General features: G+C 38.2%; 1 protein-coding gene across 3 annotated transcripts in view; it reads right to left on the reverse strand.

Moving 5' to 3' along the window:
- The window catches only part of KLHL13 (kelch like family member 13), a 77,433-nt gene that overhangs the window by 50,026 nt on the left and 10,460 nt on the right, over positions 1 to 16,947 (reverse strand). For 2 of the 3 annotated variants that reach the window (XM_072929103.1, XM_032748358.3), the window contains one exon: positions 13,004 to 13,062. The exons of the other annotated variant lie outside the window; for it this stretch is intronic. In XM_072929103.1, the coding sequence (XP_072785204.1) occupies positions 13,004 to 13,023 (20 nt within the window). In that variant the 5' untranslated portion in view covers positions 13,024 to 13,062. The remainder of the gene's footprint in view (positions 1 to 13,003; positions 13,063 to 16,947) is intronic. 3 annotated transcript variants of the gene reach the window in all.

Below are 16,947 nucleotides of genomic sequence, written 5' to 3' on the forward strand. Positions count from 1 at the left end.
TAAAAATCATGCACTAACATCAGTCATGCCTGAGCTGCTCCTGCCTCCCCATGTATCTACAGACATTTAGAACTGGAACTGAGTAAATTCCTGCAATATATTAAAGCATTTCTTCACTCATTTGGAACACTGATTCTAAATTTAAAACCTTATACTGAAAACAGTATTGGTGTCTATAGAGACTCAAAGGCAATCTCAAAGGAACTCAGTACTTTCATGACAGTAAAATCCCTTAGAGCAGAAGCTTTGGAGGCCTTTGAACAGCATATACTGAAAAGATGAAAAGAAGGCAAGATTAATTCTGGGGACATGTGGGAAATCTCTGCTGAGACAAACATACATTACTCCAAAAGCACAGGATACAGTGGTCAGATTAGGAAGGGAGGAAGGCAGGAAGGCAGGGCAGTAAACCAGATATTTATTCAGCAGGGTCAGTACTGAACTCAAAGCAAAATGCAGTTCGTAGCTTAAGATAAGATGAACATTTGCCACAAGAGTTTCTACAAACATGAAATAAAAACTGTTCAGTGAATAATAAACCTCTGCAGGGAAACCAAGAGTTACAGCAACTATGAACCCAGGAGTTTTACATAAACACTGTTACAGAAGACTGTTCTTTCTTTAGTACTTCTCATCAAATTTCTGTGAACTTATGTTCTGGCTCATATCCCGAATCAAGCAACAACATGCACAAACATAGCTTCTTCTGTTTGAGTCCTTCACTAAAGCAGAAATATAAGCAAACTACCTACACCTTGCGGTCCAAAAAGCAGCTGCTGGGGAGAAATTTCTAAAACATGACAAAGTTTTGCTGGATCTATAAATAAATATCCATTCAGCGACATTTTTTTGCTGTGGGAGAAGGGGTGTGCAGATGGCACTAATCAAAGACTGACTTATTTAAAGGAAAAGCTTCTTTGAAGACTACCAACTACTTTAAATAATTACATTCAATAAATAGTTAAGTAGTTTTTCAGAATTTTCAGTCATTGCATCAGGCACCTGGGTGTAAATAACTAAATACAGGATTTGTAGATAAGCAGCCTATTTATAATTGTCTTTTATCAACACCCTAGAACAACGCACAAGGCCCAGCGTGACTAAGCTTTTACTCCAGGGCTCTAATCTGATGAAAGGGCATCCAAAGGGCAGAAGTAAAATTAACTAAAATTATTAAGCCTTAGCTTTCTGATGTTGAATGTACCAATTCTTTTTCATAGCAAATTCCAGCAATGTGATTCAGTTCATTTACCCTGCTCCCGAGTTCTGTATCAGCCCTCTAACCAGTTAACTGGCTGGAGAACAAGGCCATTCCTGTTCTCCAGCAGTGCTGCTCATTACTCCTGAAGCATGTACAGCACAGGGATGGCTGCTCCACTGCACAAGCCAGCGGCATCACATAATTACTCCTCATCAGCCCAAGCCTCTGCCACACCCCACTGCAGAGCAGCAATGAAAAGGATTTCCGGCTGCAATGACAGACCAGTGATGTCCTGGCCACGGCCCTGAGCAAAGCCCAGCACAACCATGTACTTTGCTGTATGGGCCAAGCTCTAATTACCAGAAAACAGAACTGAACAGTCACATTGGCACTCTAATTACCAGGAGGCAGAACAAGAGAGGAGAAAACTTGGCTGTGAGAGCAAAGAGGAGCCCAGACAAAGGCAAAGATGCTGCTCCAGCTGGGAGAGAGCAGCTTTGCAAAGCCTGCAAACTCCTCTGCTGCAGCTCTCATGTTCCACATTGCTCTGACTCACTCAAGTCACATCAATTTAAGCAACAGCAAACACGGCTTTGCTCCTTGTCCAGCTGGGCTTCTGAGGGACTTGCTGACTTGTTGATACATGACCTCTGTGCTCTTTGGGACAACAGAAGCAAAATGAGATTTAACACATTCTCCCTAAGCTTCCTTCCGGATCCTTGGTTGAGCCACCTCCCCAGCTGTCACCTTAGATTCAACCACCCTGTAAGAGGTGAGCTGGAGCAGAAGAATGAAAGTAGAATTCTGGAATTTGGAGCAGGGTGGTTGCATGTTGAAAATGTTTGGAATCCAACATGATGGAGCTGGATGTGAAAACATAGCTTGGGAAAATGGAAGGAGATTAGCAAGATGCTCAAGTTTCAGCAGTGCCATAGGAAGGTCAGGCATAAATATACACACAATATTGTGACAAGGCAGAACAGCAGTAGTTATAGCTGAAGGTTTTCCATGACAGACATGGACATTTAAACAATGCACTGTTATGTGCCATTGTTAAATTTGCTGTTATCCACAGGAATCATGCTGATGTCTGGATTTCAGTGTTTTTATTTATGGGATTGGAAGTCACCAGGCTGTAGAACACACTGCTTGAAAAACTGAGCCGTTTCCTTGAACAGCCTTTGCTGGTCCGGCAGGATACTTGTATAATACCTCTGAAGATCACATGAAAACTTAATAGTTGCTTCAACTTTCATTCTCCAGGACAGGACATTAATGCAAATATAACCCAACACTTCTCATTATTACAAGATGCCCTTAACAACATTAGTGAGCCTAAAGTGCAGCTCATTAAAACAGATCAGTTTCAGATGCAAAACTGATCTCCCCATACAATGAACACAAGCAAGACTCTTTCCAGCACAGTCTCCACCACTGTGTGATTATTTTCCAAGATATGACTGATTTTGCATCCAAGTGAACTGCAACCTGAATCAGAGACATCCCAGATGCCCAATGACAGTGGAATAATGGGAAATGTATTACCAAGCTGTCAACAGGAACATACACAGCCAGAACACCTCTAGCATAGAAAAAGAGTGGAATGTACATGTAGGAGGCTTTTACTTGGTTGGGTTTTATAGTGCAAGAAGGGGTTTGCGTTCAGGTGTGGGAAGTTTTTCTGTTCAAATAAGGCAAAAATATAGACATCCTTCAGTTGTTTTGGGGTGGGGTGTGGTTTCTTTCATTTGTTTTAAATGTAGAAAGCACCAAACTATTTGGTAACCATGAAGAAAGGGACACTTCTCTTTTCAAAATTAGGTCACTTCTTCCGTTAACAGCAAAATTAAATAAAACAGATCAGACATACTCAAAGAAAAGTTCTCTTTATTTTTTCCCCTTCCATTTATGAATAGCAGATAACTTAATTCTTCTATTTTGACTAAATGGAGGGACATTGATTAGAGCCAAACTTTAGCACCAAAATAATTTTCTGGGAGCAAGCAATTTAGACAGCATTGTTGCTTTTTAAGATTGCAACTTTTATATCAAAAATGTTCATTTAGATGATCAGCTGCTAGCTAAGGCAGATTAAACTGCGTATTAATTATTAATTTTTGAAACAAAAGGGTAATTTTTGAATGCTTTATACATTACCAATTTAAGAACTATGCCAGTCTGTACCCAGAAGTGACACACACAGTTTAAATATAAGGTCACAATCAATAAATTTCTTGCAGACAAACAAATACCCTCTCTCCAAGGGACAATGCTATATACACTGTCTGAATAGATTATTTTAGATTTAGAACTTTAAAGCACCTTATCATAAGTATAAAGTTGCTTCGGTTAAAGCCATTCTTTTTAACTTGATGCATTCAAACAAACAGTGAACAGAGCAGGGAAACAATTACTCATAACCCTACAACCACCACTCATCAGGAGAACAACTATAACCAGCAGACACCTACCCAAGTGACAGAAGACAGAGAGAGGAAAGAAAAGGGAAAGTGACAATCAGCAGGAGATTACACTACACTGCTAACAGGTGTCAGCAGATGGAGAACTTTCCAAAGCCAGTTTTCCAGAAAAAAACTGCTTACAGTATGTTGAACATCCTACAAGGCAGTCAGACCTTCCAAGCAACCAGGGCAGTTTGCAAGTTCACCCATCCCAGTAAAAGCAGCAGCTGACCTCCTTTGAATGAAATATGAACTATTTCAGATCCGCACCTCTCTGCCTCCCACATGAAGTTCAAGTTGCAAACAGTTCATGTGCAAAAGGCACTGGCTCACAAACCATACACTAAAGCTGCATTTGGACAGATGGCAGGACCCACAGCCATGTCTAGAGGAAACTGAACTGCATTTAACCCAGAAACATACCCAAACCAAAACCCAGCTTTTAAATATGAAAGAATGTTTCTGCTTTGAACCACTGTTCCTTCTTCATGAAAAAAAAAAAAAAAATTAACAGGAGTACACCTGTGTCATGTTTCAATATATTCACTAAGCCTGGATGTTAAATTCTAGTCATAGAAGAGGAACTTCAGCTTTTTTGTCAAATATTCTATCACAAAGAAAACATTACTTCTACCTAGCCAATCTTGAAAAAAAATTACAGATACTTTCTTTTAATGCAAGTCAACATTAAAGCTGTGAGTATTCACTCTACTAACCTTTAGGTCATTTTAGTGGTTGGCTGAAAATAAAGATTATTTGGAGATCTAAAGGCATTTACTGAAGAAAAACTTTTTACTGAAGTGGTTAATTCTTCCACTGAGATTAAGAAACCTTTACCCCTTAACAAGCATAAACACTGTCACACACACCATACTGAGACCAGATGTAACAAGTGTCCAATAAATAAGGTAAAAAGTTTGTCATCTCCTTAAAAAAAATCCACCGAACTTTTTTCTAGTTCTTTTTTTTTATTCTTACATTAATATATTAAAAAAGGCTTCACATGGCAATGCCAACATTCACATTTTGAATGGCAATTGACTTCTAAGGAATTTAAGTCCACATACCTGGGAACAAAGGACAAAACCATGAACCTAGTGAGAACTGAAAGTACTTGTAACAACACTGCTATAAACACAGATGTATTCATCTGCTAAATAAAATGAAGTACAAAAGAATAACTTGAAGGAAATAGGACTGAGTAGGTACTGGTTGGGATTACTAGGGACTGGAAGCTTTCAGAGATGGAGAGAACACATACGTAAGAACTGTGCTCTAAGGAAAGTTTTTATAACTTTCTTCTTCACAGTTTCACAGAATTATTCATTAAAGAGCCATTTTTCACACTAAGCAGAAATGTGACTGACCAAAACACTGCTAAGAGGTTGTGAGCACTCAGAGTGCAAGTCTGAAAAGTGAAACTTGAGACTGAATATGTTCAAGTCACCATAAATGCATCCAGCAGACAAAAGAAACTTGTGTGCCTGTTTTGGGGGAGGGAAAAAAAAAAAAAAAAAAGGCAGAAAATCCATTGCTTCTAATCCAAGATTAAACCTATAAGGAAAATCCCCCCGGAAGCAGCGAGCAGCATACCAATGAGTTTGGTCATTCTCAAGACTGGTTCAGCTGCTGCCAAAACATAACTTTAGTAATTTAAACTATTGTCCTATGGATTATCTGTTTAGGCTGAGACAAAAGTACACAAAATCAGTCAATGAAACTACAGAAACTATTAAGATTTCTTCAGTCCAAACTTGCTAAAAGGAGGCTTAATGTCAATACACGCCTTGGAACAGAAATAATTGAGCATTTATTCTTAAGATGAATGCTCAAAACAGTTTTATTAATCTAGTTAAATGAAAGGTTTAAAATGCCATTAGCAATCCAAAGGAAAAAAGTGGAAGGTTTAAATGGCATTAACAGAAAATCCTAGTCATGAATGATGCCTCTTGCTGCAGTAATATTTTCAATTACCTATAAAGGAAAATAAATCACACCAACATACTGAAACACTCATAGCCAGGCTGTTACATTTAATTCAGAGGTGAAGAAAGGTACATGATGGATCCCTGTCACTTTCTCAGAATAACACTAAATCAAAACTATCATTCCTGATAGGATGTCAGGATGTAAAGTTCCATTACAAAGTAGTGTCAGAAACTGTTGTGCCAGCAGTACATTTCATCCTAAACTTATGACTCCTAATCTTACCTTTTCCATGTAAGTATGATGTCCCTATTCAATTGCAAAATGCATGAAAATGAATAGAGTTATTTATATTCGACAATACAGCTCAAACATTTTCTACAGAAACATACTGCACTACAAAAATAATTATTTTTCTTGTTTCTTTGAAAGAATGAACCCAGTTACTCCAATATAAATTAACCAGACCAGCCAAACTACCATTACGGGTGTAATAAAGTACAGCACAAGATAATACAAACAATGCTATAGCTTCTATGTCCATATTATAAAGGAACAATTATGTTTTAAGAGAGGATTTGATTGCTAAAAAAGACACTGAAATAAGGTTGCTGGAATTTCTGTTGGGTTAAGGTGATCAACTCTGCATTAAATGACTGCTGAAGATCTGTGGAGTCCATCTCCTGTTTACTATAAGAAATTAAGTCTTGTGGTTTCAAAAAAAATCTACATCACAGAAAGCCACAAAACAGATGAGAGATTCTAAAACAGAATCACATCAAATCACAATTTTCCAATATCTAAAATGTACTTGTAGAACAGATGGGAATTGTTCCCTTCATAAGGATACACTTATCTCATTTTTCCATCAAAAATCTCTCTTGAAAACATGTTAAGAATCAAATTACTTTTCAATTAAAATCATTATTAAGTCATTTTTGTCACCACAAAGAATTCCAGACATTGAAAATATTCTGTATTACAAAAAATGGGGAAAAAAAAAAAAAACCTTACAAACTTTACTATTTTTTTCTCTTTGCCAACAAAGCATCAAGAATCAAAATTCAAAAGCTGAACTAAGTTTTCAGACATTTTAATATTATAAAGCCTTGGGTGAATGTGACAGTATTTATATCAAAATAATCTTCTCATTTCTTCTCTTCTGCTCACATGCTACCTCAAGTTTTGGACAGATATTTATTTATGCCTTTTATCTTGCCTGCAGCAGTACATCACTAGGGACGTGCAGTTTTGCCTGACTGGTAATTTGTTTGCTGGGAGCACTAAAGAAAGAGAGTTTTGTTTGCAGGATCCTGTCCCTTGGCATGAAAGTGAAGACATAGGAAACATGAAGGGTGCTGTTTTCTCTAAAAAACTTACACATTCAGAACAGCAAGGGCCTTAAATAAATGCAGCTACATTGCTAAATAATTTTTATCCCTTTATGTCATCAGTTCGGATAAACTGAGTAAAAGCCATCTGCTAGAAGTGTATGCTGCAGGTATAAAGAGTTACTGGCAAATAGACAACCGTTTTCCAAAACTTTTTCTACAACATCTTTAAGATGCAGCCTTTTCTACCTCATTATCTAGTCAGGTAAAATCCATCTTTCACAAAATTAAATTGTTCTGGCTGCTGACAAGCCCCACATTTCCTAATCTTTGAAACAACTCAAGCATCTTCTTTCCTTGTCTCTTTAGCCACATTAATTTACTACAGCACATCCATCCAATACTCCTGCTTCTCTCACCACATCCAGTATGAAAAGCTGCTTTCTGATGCCCTACAGGGCTCAGCTTTGCTGGTTTTGCAACACTTTTCCCCCTCAATTAGATCAACCTTTGGCAAAGCATCCAACAAACACTTCTGTGTTCTCTTTCATGGGACCCCCAACACACAAAGGCACCAGAAAAGAAGCAACAATAATTTCTCCTTCAAAACACCATGCTGGCAATGGCACATGCCACTCAGCAGTCAAAGTGATGATTTATGGCAACTATCACTTCTTAGGCACTGGAGCAGATTTTGCACAGATCCCCAGATAATCCACAAGCTCTTACAGCAAGAATTGGGAGCTCCAGGCTGGCACAGCACAGGCACAGCTTTAGAAGTGCAATTAAGCAGCAATTGTTAAGGTAACATTTTGCATCTTGCAATCCCATTACAAAAGCTTGGTAATCTCTGATCAAAAGCCACCAAAACTAACCATGACAAGGGGTGCAAGCTGACTGCAGAGCACCCTGCTAGCACAGCAGCAGCAGAGACTACAGCCTTTCCATCAGAGGCCATTCTGATCCAGCTGCAAACACCCACATGCAACAGCTGTTGAGTCAGGGCTTCTTAGGAGCAAAGATTAAAGAGGGCATCAGACAACATTTTGGAAAAAATTCCCCATGGATTTTTCTCTTTAACTGAAAATACTACAACACTGTTCCTTATTACAAAAAGAAAAAAAAGATCAACAACAAAACTATTCAGTTGGCTCCTTGAAGTGAAAGCAATTTTTAATAAGTTATGAAAAACTGTCCAAAGACTAAATTTTAAGGAAGCTTTGTTAATTAAAAAAAAACCCAAACAAAAAAACAAAAAAAACCACCACACACTTCATATTGCATTGAAGAGTTCAACAAAATTCAGCTATAGGCAAAGTCAGCAGCATGTGTTGGATCAGTTCAGGCTTCCTGAAATCCCATTTACAAGCAGTGAATTTCAGATAAGCCACATACACTAAAAAGGAAGTGAGACTAATGGAACAGGATTCACTACAATGAACTCCAGAATACAAAACCATATTTAAAAATCAGTGCAAGTAATTCTTGTTTTATGTAAACCATTCTACTGCAAAATTAGCTTATACAGCACACAGAACACTGCTAAAGCAGCATAAACACCTGGCTCGTGAAAAATACACCCTGGCAAGCAGGAGGCAACCCAGCAAAGGACACATTATCAATGGGCAGAGAGTAAAGCTCCAAAAGATCTATTGCTTTGCCCTCACCATCCTAAAACACTTCCCAAAACAACTCAGGACACTTGTACCAAATCAGAATACGAACTGCTTCACTGCATAGCCACTGCAACCTTTAACAAGACATTATACAGCAGCAAAATAAACCTCTTGTGCTGTTACTTGGAGAAAGGAAAACCCTCCTACAGTCTTAATGAAATCTAATCTATAATCTCAAAAGCATTGAGCAATTTCCATCACTGCATAACATTTGCAGGAACACAACTGTGCTTCTGTGCTCCCAAGCTACACAGGATTATTTCACTGCCTAAGTACACTGGCATCTTGGCTCTCAAGTCAATCCCTCTCTCAGCAGTTAGGGGCCAATTCCTAAACTGAGCTCCAACAGGGACAAGTCTGACAATGCCAGAGTCGTTGTAAAATTTCAGAGCAAGAAGGGTCACATTTTACAGAAAGATTTATGTAACTTAAGTTTAAAAGCAGATCTGGCTGTTAATACATTAAGGGAGAATATATAAGACAATGCACAGCTGGAACACACTTTTACAGAAATTTTAATCCACTATCTCATGTGTGCCACAAATCATCTGAGGCCCCTCTTCTCTTTGTACATTACTTCTAAAGTTTATCTGTTCCAAATGAGATTTTCTGTCCATTTTCATGGCCTAGAAGATGACACTGCTTCCATCCTCTGCCTTATGCCTAAGTGAACAGCTCAGTCTGCTGCAGCCTCAGAGCAGGGACAGAAGCTCTTCCCACCAACACCTCACCTCAAATGGGGCAGGCACCTGAAACTCCCTCATTGCTACAGGCAGCACATGACCTCAGGTCAGGGCTCTGTGCAAGGACAGCCTTAAACCACTGCACTGAACATAAAGTAGCAGAAAGAAGAATTTTTACAATGCTGAGGTATGCGAATTAAAATACTGTCTTAAATGAAATATTCTTCTGAATTTTAAGTCAGATGATCAACTTTTTCATGACTGGATTTGCATCATGAACCAAATTTAAACTCACGTATCTATCATGAAATTAATGACATTATTAGCTGCCCCAAAAGCATCTAATCAATTTATATGTGCTCTTAAAATGTGAACTTAAAGATTTCCCATCTCTTCAGTATTCTGTAAAGGACTTTCATCTGAACTTTCCAACCCTCATAAAGCCTTTCCCTGATATAAGTCACCTGTGGCTACAAATATTAAAGCTCATTCATCATCACCTACACTTAATAAACCCACGCTGATGAAATAAACTCTGCTGACAAAAGGTTGATTAGATAAGCATTGCATGTAAAAAAAAAAAAAAACCTGTACATAAGAAACCCAGCAAAGTGAAAGAAAAATCTGGATTTTCCACAAAGACAACAGGACCATTTGGATCCCACCTTTTCCTCACTACCAAGTGAAAAAAATCCTGCTATGAAACCAGCTGCTGACTGTCAATTATTTTAGGAGCATAAAGCTTTATGTGGTTACAGAGAGGAAAGGCCAATAGAACATATTAATCAGTCCATTCATGAGGAAACTGAACAGCTTAGATACAGCATGTCCCTTCAGTGCCCAGCTTGTCACACACACCCCTGATCTACTGACTACCACGGGCACAGCTCAAGTACCTTTTACTATTGTACAAATTAGACTCACTCAGACATGGGCAGATGTCAAGCAGAACAAGGCACCCTCATCCAGCCTGTCCAGAAATAATCAGCATTGGAATGCTGTGCATCTCTGCATTTTGGTTGAACTTCACTTTAAATATTATCCACTTAAGAATTCCACTCAATAATTAGTATTTCTGAAGTTTATTAATTTAGGACTCAATACTACACTGAAAATGAAAAAGCTTTTATTGGACATTTGTTCTTCATTAGTTAAGTTACTTTCTAACTTAATGGACTAAGTTGCAGTGTATATTTCAAGCTCTTTAAAACCTTTGAGCATTCAAAAGGTGAAATGTTTTTCAATTTTTCACCAGAAATTCTACACATCAAGTACAAGTAATAACCACAAAAAGAACAATGGTAACAGGCAAAAAGAAATTTCCTTTATATGGTCCACAATACTTCTCAAGATATTACAGCATAAAGGTTAAAGCCAAGGTTATGATCATGCAGAACTGGAAAAGGAACCAGTTCCTTCAGCTCCATCCTGCACCAAAAATTAAATTAAATTCTCAACTTATCCCATTATATTTTACACACATTCACCCTTGCATGGAACTGTCCACAAAGATATCACCTGTTATTGCAGCTACTAATGCTGACACAGAGGAGTATTAATGTAGGTAGATCCCAAAACACTCTTCGTGGTGGGTGTCATTGGCTGTGAGCCTCATCCACGCAAGTATTAGAGCACAACCTGACCCAGACCAGTGCTGAAGACCATGAAAAGCTTGAAAAGCTGACTGCTATGCAACTGAAAGGTTCTTAACAGTAACCATCTGTACAAATTAAATGCTAGCCCCACAAAAAAACTGTCGCCTATTTTGCAGAAAGTCTTTTCTGAAAATGACCTCACTAAATTATAGTCAACATCTGTAAATAAGCTCCAGGAAAAATTTACATATTATCAAATAACTGTAGCATCACCAGAAGAACACTTCAAAGTGTAAAGACTGATACTTGGAACATTTATACTTAAACTTCTTGTTTAATAAAAAACAAATTTATCAAGTTCCAATTTTATTAAGCAGATAAAATTGAAGAGGTCTTTTAAAAAAATAATGAAGTCTTGAAGAATAGTGCATATTATCATTGCTACTCAGCCAACTGCAGCTAAGACTTCAAAGACTTTGTCCAGAAGAGATCTCAACAGAGTAAATCAAATCAACACTATCTCCTGGGTAAGTCAGCTGGATCAGGACAAGGATTTCTCCTGCTGCTTCATAAAGAATCCAGCATCTGACCAGGAGATTGCTATACAAAAATCCTCACACAGCCTTCCTGAACCGGCAAGCAGAGCCTGGAAGAAGCCAAGGGAAAGATGACTACAAGCCAACATTATCTTTAAGCTGATTTTCTCTTGAGTGAAAGCAAGACAGGCTGTCAAATGAGGCACTATTTGCAGATGCCAAACCACAATGAGGACATTAAGCAATAGTGACTTTTTTTTAATTAGTTACTAAAGAAATCACAAAACCGTATCTAAGAAAGTATCCAAAAGTCTCCAGGAAGAGGGAAGTCTACAAACCATTTAACCTTTCTCTTAGATCCAGGTAACAAGAAAGGTGAGTCACATGTAGGAACCCAAACTGGTTCCTACCAAGGAGTTGAAGCAATTACTGGTCTGTTGTAATAAAAGGATTTTTCTTCCATTTAAGAAAAGAACAAAGAAAAAATTTTCACTATGTAGCTTTAATGCTACAAACATAAGAAAACTTAGAAATCAAGGTGCCTGAGGTAAGAATAGTTCTTCTAACTTGAGCTCTTCCTTGCCAAGAAAAGCACTGAAGTTGTCCACAAAGGCACTGTTCTCCTAGATAATTATCATTAGAACAAAGCAGCAGCTCCAGAGTATCAAAGTTTATGGTTTAAAAGAAAGCACTCAAGACCACATTACTCATATTATACTTTCACACAGAAAAAAGAAGCACAAAGACTATAATGGAAAATGCTAAAATAACATGCTGCTTTAATTCACAACTGTTACTGGAAATCTGGCAAAGAAAAAGGAAACACTGGGACTAATTACTCCAAAGGAATGAGCTGGCTGAGGAGCCTATAGCACTAAAAGCACAGCATTTTTATGGAATCCATCTGAAAAATAAGACATTGCATCACCTAATTGTGCTCTCTAAAAATGGTCTTGTCTCCACAAAAGCAAATCTTTAAGTACTTATTTAGGTAGTTATATTCCATCATGGAGATTCTTTCTTTTCTGTAATATTTTAGGAGTGCAGTTTAGCTACTTGATCCCCAGATATTGTTGTTTATTCCAGCAGAAAAGAACTGAAAACTTTCAGGAAAGCTTCCACTGACTGCTACTTATTCCCATCATGTTTACAGCAGATATAGCAGACTTGAAATCCAAAACTGGACAAGGACAGGAAAATGGTCAGAACCTGACATGCAGAATAAGCTTGTAAAAGTAACAAGTTAATCCTGCTAAAGGTTTCCCATACCCACCATGCCAGGGGTTTTACTGCAGTCTAGAACACTTTCAGCAGTCAACAGTAAAAGCCTTTGGTAGACTGATGACTACAGACAAGTAAATTGTGGTTCATCACTTATAAAACCATACATTGCTCTGTCCTCCAGCTCTTCCCTTCAACAATGAGCTTTGTCTATGGTTCCCATGAAGGGCTCTACACTCACAGCTTTCCAGACCAAATGAAACTGTTAGACAAATGGCACAATGGTTATTCTAAGTTAGAGAAAATTTTAAAAAATAAATAATTCCCACATTAGCATTTTGGCTTTTTAGAAAACACACATCAGTTACTCACAAAGAGTCTCTCCACATCATCTCTGCTAAGCGGAAATATCTCCTCTGTTCTTCATGCACCTGTAGTCAAACAGAAAAGAACTGAAGCAGAGTCACAGACAGACATCCCCAAACAGCACCTGGCTCTCTGATCCCATGGATTTTCACAAAACAAACCAAGATTTGTTCCAAACATTCACACACAATCTGTTTCCCCATTTCACTTACTTTGTCTCTGTAATTTTACAGAGATGGAGCACAAAAGCAAGAAAAGTGCTTCCTGTTTGCATGCATTAGGCTGCTCTTTGCTGTGGAAACAAGGATGAATTATGAAAACTAATCAAGTGAACAGAGAGCACATGCCCTAGATTTTTCAAATAATCTCTTGGTTTAACCCAGTTGTTCCTGAGCCTGCCTATCCCATGAACAATTTACTAAAATGGAAGCTGTGACTCATTGAAGGCACCTTGTAAGGGAGAGAGAAACAGCTCAAATTATTTATAAGCAAGACGTAATCACATTAATCTGTACAGAAGAGGCCAAAATCTTAATGACTTCCATTTCTAAGATCTAATACAGTTGATAAACAAACTCCTAGCTAATGTTTTTTTATGTCTCAGGAGTATGGTAACTTACAGCCTTTAACCAAAATAAAAGACTACAGACTATATTCTAGCTATTCTAGCTTGTGAAATCATACTTCCACTTGAAGGGATGTGAAAAAGTTGTAACATTACTATTTGCTGACATATATTTATTAGCAAACATTGCTAAATAGAAACTCTGCATTACCCCTGAAAAAAGCCACACTTCAGATTTTTGGTCTTTTATATATTTTACATTTATAAACATAACTGAATGATAAAAACTTAGTAACTGTATGCATTGGGTATTTCTTTAAAGCAATTTGCTATTAATTCACAGACCAAAGAAGAAATTCCTTTTTCTTAGTCAATACTTTAAAGATACAAAAGCAAATTTTTAGATAAGGTCAGAGTGGCAGTGGTTATATATAACAGAAAATAAAAGCTTCTGCAAATCATCCTCTCCCCTTCAACTGCTCTGTACCATGACAAATAAAATTTTGACTTCAGAGTGTAAGACACAAGCTCTCCTAATTTAAGAGCCTGTCTAAAATCTTATTTTGCTAAAGCAGACTGAGACATTTAGTGGAAGGAAATAGCACACAGTATTTGTAAGCATGAATTATAAATTCACTGTGTGCTTTGCAATACTTTAAACATGCCACAACTGAGACAGTATCAAACAGAATTGTTTAATAGCACCTAACTTGCCCACTCCCTCCCACTGACACTACAGCAGCTGGCAGAATAAAGTGGCTCTTAACTCTTGATGTTACTACACCTCAGGACATCCTCTAGTTTCAAATAAACTTTGAGTTCTCCTCTTTTAAAGAAGTCTGCTGAGTAAATGGGATGGGTTTTATCCATCCTCCATCACAAAACTAGCATTCAGAAAGTGCCACATCACCTAAGCTGTTCTCCTACCATCATTACTCCGTTTATTTGTTAAGTCCTGTGATGTGTAGTGTGGTTACTCCAATTAGGATGGGTGCTTAAGTCTCAGTCCTTGTTTTACCAACCTTCTCCAATGAGACCAATACATTACACAACAGTATGAAGGGATCAAAAAAACTCCATGCTGAAACAGAATTTTTCATACTCAGAAAAAATTTTGTTTACTTTAATCTTTAAAAATAGAGCTTCTATCACTCTCATTGTTGATTCTACATTCCCAGCATATGAGAAATTCACTCCTCTGCTTATACCTCTGCCACAGAAAGGACAAAACTGATCACCAGCACACACTTGGATCCCCTTGCCAAGTTAATTTCTCACTACTGTGCAAGTTCCTGAGGTCTGTGGTTTGCAGGGTCTGCTCTTTAGCTGCTGCTATATTTTGCCATCATTCTTTCAGAAAAGCCAAAAGAAGTACATATATTAATGAATAAGAATTAATTTCCTATATAAACCATTACATTTGTTCTAATCATCTTCAGCCTGAATACAGGTAGACAATTTAAAAGAGGAGTGGTTGAGACCCATGTAAAATTGTGCGCATTTCTGAGAAGTTAAACTAATTCTAATTCTGACTCCATAAAGCAAACACACTACATGCATTGTCATATGCCACTGAATGCAACGCATGTGGCAAAACTTATTTTTATGTCTGTAATTCACCTGCCAGGAAGTTCTAGATTATTCAGGGGTGATAGTGCACACTGCTTTTATGTAGGTTACTTGTATCAGTTACAGCCAGCTCTTCAGAAACAACAGCAAGAGTCATACCAAGCAGTGACAAAGTGTGCAGGGCACAGCCTAGGAAGCCACTAAATGAACAAGGCCACACATCCTCAGGGGCAATCGTGAGCACCCAGGGAACATGAGAAACACTCATCAGGTCAGAGGCCAGACCTCAGCAAACATCACTCCTACAGCAGGCAAGTTGGTTTTAAATGAGTCTCAGAAATCACAAAGAAGATGCTGGGATTGAACCTGACCTAAAACAGTCCTTTCTCCAGCACAGCAGACAACCTGAATCAAAACTAACAAAAACTGCTGAAAACCAGAGTGCTCATGAAATGCACGGGAGCAAGAGGCTGAATTCTCACTTGGGAGCACTACTGAGGGCCACAGCCCCAAGCTACCTCGTTTCACCCAACTATCCCTTGCCTACCTTGTGCTGGACCCAGCTGCACAAGCCAGGAGCAAACAGCTGTGAGGGGACAAGCAGAGCCAGCACAGCCAGTGCTGCTCCCACCAGAGGGACAGGGAGATGCTGCTCTCCAGGGCAGCTGCACATCCCCGGCACCCACTGGGCAAAGAGAGAAGGAAGCAGCACTGTCCCTTCCAGCAGCAACTGATTAAATCTGACATTGAATTGCACTCTTAAAATAATGACTTTAATCGCTAAATAAGTAATAATAAGATAATCTCTCTCTAAATACAGAGAATATATACCTTAAAAAGTATTATCATCTTGGAAGTTGAATGCAGACTAGGCTGGTGTAGGCAGTTTTCAGCATGGACTTCGTACACATTTCTGGAGAATAGCACAGCGTCCCAGCTTTTATAACAGACAGCAGAGTTGCATTACTCAAGAGCAGCATTACCCTATATCAACTATTACCTGATAATCACTACCTAGTAGAATAATTTTCTTCCACCCAGAAACCAGAAGTACACAAGCACTTAAACATTTTCTATAAAAATCGAGTCCACACAAAAGTAACCCCATATTATAGACTACAGAAACTATAACTGAAGCTACCAATTAGTTTCAGACAGATAAAGTGCTGCATTTTGAAAAACTCAGTGTCATAAAGGGAGCCAACAGTCAAAATATAACTCTAGGTAGCAGAACAGATCTTATCCTAATGGAAATTTTGCAGTTGTGAAGAAGTCTTACCCACTAAAAGCAGGGCTACCATGCTTGTCAACTGCAGTTACAGAATGGCCTTCATTAACATACTTTTAAAATGATTGATAAAAATTTTATTCGACCTATTTTAGGAACACAAAATAAAACAAGCTTCAGCATGCTCACACAAGCTTAGAAGTCTTCAGTAACACTTCAAGTATTAAAAAACCCCAAGCTTCTTGGTATAGTATTTCACTCACCCAGAAAGAGAAAACCTGTCTAACTGCAGTAGATTCAGGAGCAGTGACAGTGAAAGGACACTGCCTCCTGGCAGCTTCCCTCTGTCAAGGCTTTAGGGACTTCCTCCCACAAACTGCATCTGGAATTCAGCCTTGAGCACTTCAAAATTCACTTTTTTTCTGCTACTAATTTGCCTAATCACATTTCAATCTAATTTGCACTCAAGATATCCCATTACAATGGAGTCTTGATATAATTATACACAGGGTAACAATGGAGTCTCACAATATAATTGCACATTACAGGAAAGCATCCTTCAGCTACTACCTCAATAATTTCCTGATG

This window comes from Taeniopygia guttata, chromosome 4A (genome assembly GCF_048771995.1).
Source record: "Taeniopygia guttata chromosome 4A, bTaeGut7.mat, whole genome shotgun sequence".
In the NCBI taxonomy this organism is placed as follows: domain Eukaryota; kingdom Metazoa; phylum Chordata; class Aves; order Passeriformes; family Estrildidae; genus Taeniopygia; species Taeniopygia guttata.